General features: G+C 39.9%; 1 protein-coding gene across 1 annotated transcript; it reads left to right on the forward strand.

The window, feature by feature from the left end:
- Positions 1 to 1,257: 1,257 nt before the first annotated feature.
- Positions 1,258 to 7,927, forward strand: LOC104396774 (pancreatic alpha-amylase-like). Its single transcript, XM_010006668.1, has 10 exons — positions 1,258 to 1,473; positions 2,509 to 2,655; positions 3,468 to 3,665; positions 5,263 to 5,493; positions 6,285 to 6,418; positions 6,505 to 6,627; positions 6,741 to 6,840; positions 7,052 to 7,173; positions 7,282 to 7,407; positions 7,738 to 7,927. Exons 1-10 carry the CDS (start codon positions 1,306 to 1,308, stop codon positions 7,925 to 7,927), a joined length of 1,539 nt encoding a protein of 512 aa, XP_010004970.1. The 5' UTR covers positions 1,258 to 1,305.
- The last annotated feature ends 206 nt before the right edge of the window (positions 7,928 to 8,133 follow it).

The following is an 8,133-nucleotide window of genomic DNA, read 5'->3' on the forward strand; positions in this document are numbered from 1 at the left end:
GAGTGCAGGTTTCTTTCATGTGGCAAACCTGAAGGCCCTTGAGTTCATGTTTAAACTGTCACTGAAGTATTTGGTGTCCCCTATGACAGCAGCCAGGAATCTCCTTATTCCCTCTTTGCCTTGTGTTGTTTCTGTGTTAAGATAGCTTTTTACAAATAATAGATACTCTGAGGAAAGTAGAGTCTCTGTTTTGTTATATAAGAGAAAAAGAGAAATAGTAGTTCAGCCTTTTGTTTGCAGAAGATCGATCGCCTTGTAGGATTTCTGCATCAACTCTGAATCTCTCATTTAACTTCTAAATCAACTTCTTAACATGAACAGTGCAAAATGAGATCCTAAACAGTGTAATGTAAACCTGGATAGCTCTTTAACTTCTGGTTGGTTAGAAGCTCTATCTTTCTTTAGGTGAGAAAAAAGGAGAGGCAATCATCTGTGTTTGTGTATAAGTAAATACAAATATGATATGATTTGGGAAGTATAGTTCCTAGCCTAACTTATCAAAATGTAGCGAGTATAGCTGGTTTTCCTCCTCTGGAAAGCTCCTTCAGTGTATTTGCAGAACTATGTACCTGATCTCTGAGAAGGAGACTTCTTGCATGCCCTTGCATGCAATCCTCTGCATGCCATTGCATTATGTTCTCTGGGAGAAAAGTATCTCCACAAAAATTGTACAGGTGTATAGAGGTTAAATGTTTAGTGTTTCTGGTTTTGAGTAGCTACGGTCACTTCTGTGTCTGAGAGATCTTCCAAGATCGTGGATGTTTGAATAATAGATGTTGTATGTATCACAAAAGACAGGCTCATATATGTTAGACTTCCAAAATATCTGGGGATTTCTGTCAGCTCACAAGAGGAAACATGCTGCTTCTCAAAGGCCTAAATATGCACAAGTCATGGTAACACAGACTGAAAAAAAGATGGATAAATAGTAATGTAAAATATTATACATTAAAATGATAAATTTCCATTTCAGTCTGTATAAGTACTTCTTTGCCTTTTGATGTTTGTTTTTTGGTTGGTTTTTTTTACTTAATGCTAAGAAAAATACAACTTCTACACATTAGAGACAACCTGTTAGACAACATCTGAATTTTAACTCGATAAAAACAAAGTTATTAGTATGGGAAGTTGATAGAGCTTAGATAGAATCCAATTCTCAAACAAAATTACAGTCAAAAAATTAACTAAATACGATGCCAGAAGTGGGCAGTTACTTTTAAGTGTGTACTTTGTAATGTGTACTTTACTCTCTTGCAGGAACAGAAATAGGCAGTAAGAAGAACACAGCTGATCACAGAGCACGGGATGGGTATCTATTTCCTTCTGTTAATTATAGGGCTGTGCTGGGCACAGTACAACCCTAATACTCTCCCTGGGAGGACGTCAATTGTACATCTCTTTGAATGGCGCTGGGCTGATATTGCTCTTGAGTGTGAACGCTATTTAGCTCCTAATGGATTTGGAGGAGTTCAGGTATGTCTGTTCCTATCAGTAGGTAGTAAAGTTGCTACATAGATCATCATTTGTTTTTCAGACAAAGTGTTCAATTCACCAAAGGACAGGTAATGAGAAAGAAAAATATAAATAGATAATGGGAGTAGTAAATGCTTACAAATATATTCTTTAGCACTTGAATTTATTTAATTCCTCCAAAGTATATGTTTTGCACTCTGTGCTATTGCTGTCTCTTGTAGCCCAGGAGTTTGCAAGCTGGCCTGACTGAGAACTTTTCCATAATTTTCAAATACTACATCTTTTATTTGCAAAATTATTTCCAGGCACACAGGTCTGATTGATTTTAAATGGATTTCTCATACTTTGGTGTGTGCTTGGATATCTTTATAATCCATGCTATGACGAGGTCTCAAAAATAATTTTTTTTCAGATGCAGACTTTCTGAGCTGGTCACAAAGGTGTGTCAGATTAGAAGTCTGTAAGTTAGGGATCTTTGTGAGAGATGGTCGGATCAGGTGATTGTACCCAGGGACTTGGAGATAGCAGCAAAAGCTTTTTATCTGAAAAGTATCTTGGAAAGAATCTATAAAAGGAATGGCAAGTCTATAAGTTGGATGGCAAGAATACTTTTCTCCAAAACATCACAAAAATGGGAAGTAATTTGACCCAATTTTAAGGGTAAACTGCTACATCAGCTGTTCTACAGTTAGTTATTTCCTGATTCAGGGTTATGTCTACTGACCTAGACCTTTAGATTTCAGACCTTTATTTTGAATGTTGAGGCCTGCATTCATGAAAATAATTAGGACACCATGTCCATGGACGTGATTTTTCTAGTATGTTTCTACCAGATGAAGGCCCAGGTCCAAGTCTTTTATTTCCAGCCCAGTACAGTGTAAACAGAGGATACTGAAGATATATGTGGGTTAGGTATTATGAGTGTCTTCCATTAAAGGGACCTGATTTTCTATTTTTTCTTCCTTCTGCAACAATACTGGGCAAACAAATAAATTATTGCTGTCCTGTTACCAAGAAACACTCTCTTATTCACAGATTTCACCTCCAAATGAAAATGTTATCATTACTGACCCTAAGCAACCATGGTGGGACAGATACCAGCCTGTCAGCTATAAGCTGTGCACGCGTTCTGGAAATGAAACTGAATTTAGAGACATGGTGACCAGGTGCAACAATGCTGGAGTAAGTGCTTTGAAAACCTTCTGGTGTTAACAGTGCAAGGATGTAGACAACTGGTAATGCAGAAGGAAGACATGGTAACACTGGGAAAAAATGTTTAGGTTTTTTTTCATAGAACCATAGAATAGCTAGGGTTGGAAGTGACCTTTAAAGTCCAACCCCCCTGCAATGAGCAGGGAGAGGTTACTTAGGTCCCCATCCAACCTGACCTGGAATGTTTCCAGGGGTGGGGCATCTCTGAGCACCCTGCTCCAGTGTTTCACCGCCCTTTCCTGTGCTGAGGGCTCCAGAGCTGTATGCAGTACTCCAAGTGGGGTCTCACCAAAGCTGAGCAGAGGGGGAAAATCACCTCCCTTGACCTGCTGGCCCCGCTTATTTTGATGCAGCTCAGGATAACATTGGCTTTCTGGCCTGTGAGCACACATTCTTGGCTCATGTCTCACTTTTCATCCACTGGTACCCACAAGTCCTCTGCAGGGCTGTTTTCAAGCTTTTCATCCCCCAGCCTGTATTGATACCAGGAGTTGCCCTGACCCACATGCAGGACCCTGCATTTGGCCTTGTTGAACTTCATGACATTCATGTGGGCCCATGTCTTTAGCTTGTGTACCCTTTTGAAAAATAGGTGCAATGTTATCTGCTTGTCAGTTGGTGTTATATCACTGTTGCTATATGTTAATAAAATATGAATATTTTAAATAGAATGTTGGGAGAAGCAGAGGAAAGGGGTCACGAGGTAATGAAACAGAGAATGTTAATTAGTGGTGCTGTGGGAGGTAGCTTTCTGAAACTGAACTGTGAATACTATTCTCTAGGTACATATTTATGTGGATTCAGTAATCAACCATATGTGTGGAGCTAGTGCTGGTGCTGGTGACCATGCTACTTGTGGAAGCTATTTCAATGCAAAGACTGAAGATTTTCCAGCTGTGCCATATTCTGGCTGGGACTTTAATGATGGTAAATGTAAATCTAGAAGTGGAGACATTGAGAATTATCATGATAAATCGCAGGTAAGCCTTGAACTATAATTATATTTTCCATCTACATGTGTTCCTGGTCTGGGGTTTCTTTGCTCCTCTTTACTGTCAGACATTTTGTCACCATTTGACTCAGTTTGACAACAATGCTCTCTATCTCCTCCCCCTCCCACCCATGTAGGGAAGGGGAGAGAATGAGGAGAGAGATGCTCTGGATCGAAAACTTAACTATACAGGTTTTTTAAACACAAATGATAAAAGAAAAGATATACGATTATATATAAATGCATTCAGGAAATGTACAGAAACCCTATTGCCTCCCCCAGCAACTCCCCAACAACTGCCACAGCATCTCCTTAGCTGTGAATAGTCCTGAAAAATCCTGGAGCTGCTGGAGAGAGTGCAGCAAAAGGAAAACTGGTTTCATCCTGGCTCAAACCAGGACACATTTTAAAAAAACAAAACAAAACAACAACAACCAAAAAACCCTCATGGAAAACCATCCAAATTGATAACAGAGGTTAGCACTGATATCAGGAACAGCAATTCTTAAAGGAATAGCTCTACTTGAGCCAATGGCTCAGTTTCCAATTTAGACAAATGTGCTCAGCTAAACTTTATAAAGACAGTTTTAAAGCTGTGGGCTATTTGTGTTAAGAAAAAAATCAGGAGTAACTATTTGCTCTTTATTGTTCTTTTAAGTTTGCTTTGGTCTCAATTTCAAGAGAGACATTAGAATTTCGTAAGGAAGAATAGTAATGCTGAAGTCTTGAAAATCAACATTCTGTTTAGAGATTTTTCTTCCTAGGAGTTTGTGTTCCTCTGTATCAAATGTAAGATCATTGTAAGAATAACTACAAAATGCATTTCAGTATATTCAGTGTATGTTTAAAGTACTATTTTGATTAAAAAAATGAGACATATCATTTTGTATTTACTGGAAAGAAAGGCAAAAAGGGGACAAAAGTTTAATATATGGTAAGGCTATAATAATTCAAGATGTTTTAAAGGTTTAGAAATCTAATTTCTGGAAATACTATATCAGAGAAGAAATGAGTGCACTTTGAAATAATAATTAATCTATTCCTTGATACACTGGACTAAAAATAATGTATCCAATTTTTATCCTATACTTGTATTAAAAGGCTAATTACAGATGCAATGGTTTGACTCTGCTATAATCGTGAGTACCTACAGCTGTGTGAGCTGGGTGAATGCAGACTTCTTAATTTTTCTTCTGTGTAGATGACTATCCAAGATAAATGTCCAAGGCAAAGTTCAGGAAGGTGATATCCTTCACTAACTGTCCTAACTTGGGTATTGAGTTTTATAATAAATTTACTTATGTCTAGGTGCAGACCTTGGCATAATTCTCTTCTGTTCAAATTAACTATCCAAACAGAATTGATTTTATGGCTCAAAACGTTCAAATATTTCATGGAAAGGTTTTACATTCTGACATAGTGGCACATAAAACCTTTTTTTCCAAGGTAAATATATGCATACTGAACAATAGCTAATGAAGGATTTATTTGGTATTGTTACATAAATAACAAAGTTCAAAACATTTGTAGAGCACTGCATTTAGTGTTTGAGGTGAAAAATTATTCATTTCAGGATTTTTACACAGGTCCGGGACTGCCGCTTGGTTGGCCTTCTGGATCTGGCCCTGGAGAAGGACTATGTGCGCTCAAAAGTTGCTGAGTACATGAACTACCTGATTGATACTGGTGTGGCAGGCTTCAGAATTGATGCTGCCAAGCATATGTGGCCTGATGATGTGAAGGCAATTTTGGACAAGCTTAAAGATCTAAATACTACATGGTTTCCGGCAGGAACAAAACCTTTTATTTACCAGGAGGTAATCTTTATTTTATTTTACTTTACAAACATGTTTCTTGCAGGTAGAGCATAGACTGAGTCCCACACTGGAAATGATGCTTTGCTTGAGCGAGGCCTGAGCAGCATTCAGGCTCAAGTTCTATAGAAATCATAATTTTTATTTAATAACCATAGCTTACAAATATCTGATCTGCCCAGAAAGGGTAATTGATGTGCAAAATGCCCCAGTTGTTTTGGACCTTGTTGAACTAGGTAACCTGGAAATCTCATTTGAGATGAAATTTACAGCATTTGAAGTTATTGTGAAAATTCAGTTGGTTTAAAAAAGATATTTCACTCCCTGAATTTTAAATTTCGGATTAAAATTGCAACAGAAGATAGAAATGGCAGTTATGGTCTGAAACTTTGTTTTCCAGTGGCATAACCATTGTTAGTTGACATTCCAAATTGGTGCCTCCAGGGTCTAGGGCCAAGAGGGAAGCATTCCTCAGCTACATAGTGAAATGAGGTTGCCCATGTAAGGGAAGAAGAGGCATTGGTGACTAGACTACATACAGAGTTGGTATGGTCCAAGCCTGAATTATGCAGTAGTGATCAATCAAGTCATAAGATTTAGGATTGACATGGAAAATAAGTTAATTGCCAGGCTGAGATAAAATTAAGAAAATAGCTTTAAATAAATTTTTGCAATTAAGTCAAATCATATGCTAGCTCAAGAACTGCCTCTTCCTTAAAATACTTTCTGAGTCCAATGCCTTTACTTGCTTGGCTTTTTAAGCAGAAAGGAACACTTGGTTTTTCCTGTACCAGGTTATTGACTTGGGTGGAGAGCCCATCAAGGGCAGTGACTACTTTGGAAACGGCCGAGTGACAGAGTTCAAATACGGTGCAAAACTGGGGACAGTGATCCGCAAGTGGAACGGAGAAAAGATGGCCTACTTGAAGTAAGGATGAAGATGCTGAGACTTACCCAGGATAGGCTGGATACAGCAGTTGAAGGGCAGCTTCAAGTCTTTGTGTTTTTGGCTAGGAACTGGGGAGAAGGCTGGGGCTTTATGCCTTCTGACAGAGCCCTGGTTTTTGTGGATAATCATGACAACCAGCGTGGACACGGGGCTGGTGGATCTTCCATTCTAACCTTCTGGGATGCCAGGTAAGGGGCTGCCCTTGTCTGGGTGATGCTGCTTCCTTTTGCTTGTTTGTCTCTCTATTCTCTGGCACCATTTCTCTTCCTGCATCTCATTAATTTATTTCTCTATCAAACAGACTTTATAAAATGGCAGTTGGTTTCATGCTTGCTCATCCATACGGGTTCACACGTGTGATGTCAAGTTTTCGCTGGCCAAGATATTTTGAAAACGGACGGGTAAGCTTGTAATGCTGAAGATACATTCATGGTGAGTAAGGACCAGAAGAGGGCCAGAGAAGCAGTCCAGCGCATTTAAATTTGCTAAGTGCTTTTTCTGTCCCATGCTGGATCTATCAGGGGGAGACTCGGTGCTCTGTCCAGATTTTCTGTACAGATAGGCTCTCTGCATTTTCAGTGGCAAGTTTTAAATTTCTCTTTTTGATCGCAGGATGTCAACGACTGGGTTGGACCACCGAGTGACTCGGATGGATCCATAAAGCCTGTGACAATCAATCCAGACACTACCTGTGGCAACGACTGGGTTTGTGAACATCGCTGGCGTCAAATCAAGTAGGTGACTGTGGGGAAAAAATAAGTAAAAGCGGTTGCTTTTGCTCCATGTTCCTTGTGGCTGAGAGCTCTTGTAGCCCCAGTGACTGCTCTTCCTTGCCTTTTCAGAAACATGGTTATCTTCCGTAACGTGGTGGACGGTCAGCCTTTCTCCAACTGGTGGGACAACAACAGCAATCAAGTAGCCTTTGGCCGTGGCAACAAAGGCTTCATCATTTTCAATAACGATGACTGGTAAGTCAGTGGAGCAGAGCACCTCCCCAGAGAGGCACTGCATCAGTCATCAGCCATACTGATGGGGAAGGGAACATCCTCTTCTCCTGAGGGGAAGGAGCTCAACTCTACCTCTAGCCTGAGCTAGAGTCATTCAGTTGCACTCCAGGTCTAGAGGGTCAAACCGGGAACATAGGGAGCAAAGCAGAGATAGGACCAAAAAGCTCATGCTCCACATTGCCCTTCAAAGTAAGGAAGGAGCATCTGGTTCCAAAGTCCTATGAGCATTTTGAAATACCTGCTTTGAAAAAAAAAAAAAAGGATAAATAGCTTTCCCTTGTTTTCACGTAGGGACATGAACGTCTATTTGCAAACGGGACTGCCTGCTGGTACCTACTGTGATGTTATTTCTGGACAAAAGGAGGGTGACAAATGTACTGGAAAACAGGTGTACGTTTCTCGTGACGGAATGGCTAATTTCCAGATCAGCAGCAGTGCTGAAGACCCATTTGTTGCAATTCACGTTAACGCCAAATTATAACTGGGAGACATTTCCTTCTCTGCTTGGTCTGTGCATCTCTGTTGATTCCCTGGTATTTAGCATGAGCGTGTCTCTGTATCTGGTGCATAATAAATGGCAATCAAATTGGAGAGTGATGCTGCTTCCCGTAATGACTTGGACTGTAACTGTATCATGCTGTAACTCATGGCAGTGCAGGGGTGGTTTTGAAGGCAACACAGCACTCC

Source organism: Chaetura pelagica, unplaced genomic scaffold (assembly GCF_000747805.2).
Source record: "Chaetura pelagica isolate M959 unplaced genomic scaffold, ChaPel_1.0 scaffold69, whole genome shotgun sequence".
Classification (NCBI taxonomy): domain Eukaryota; kingdom Metazoa; phylum Chordata; class Aves; order Apodiformes; family Apodidae; genus Chaetura; species Chaetura pelagica.

Bases quoted from the DNA above. Each gene is read 5' to 3' on its own strand.
- LOC104396774 (XM_010006668.1), top strand. From the start codon at position 1,306: ATGGGTATCTATTTCCTTCTGTTAATTATAGGGCTGTGCTGGGCACAG. The intron at 6,841-7,051 runs GTAAGCTTGTAA...TTTTGATCGCAG, and splicing joins GATATTTTGAAAACGGACGG to GATGTCAACGACTGGGTTGG. The intron at 7,174-7,281 runs GTAGGTGACTGT...TTGCCTTTTCAG, and splicing joins CATCGCTGGCGTCAAATCAA to AAACATGGTTATCTTCCGTA.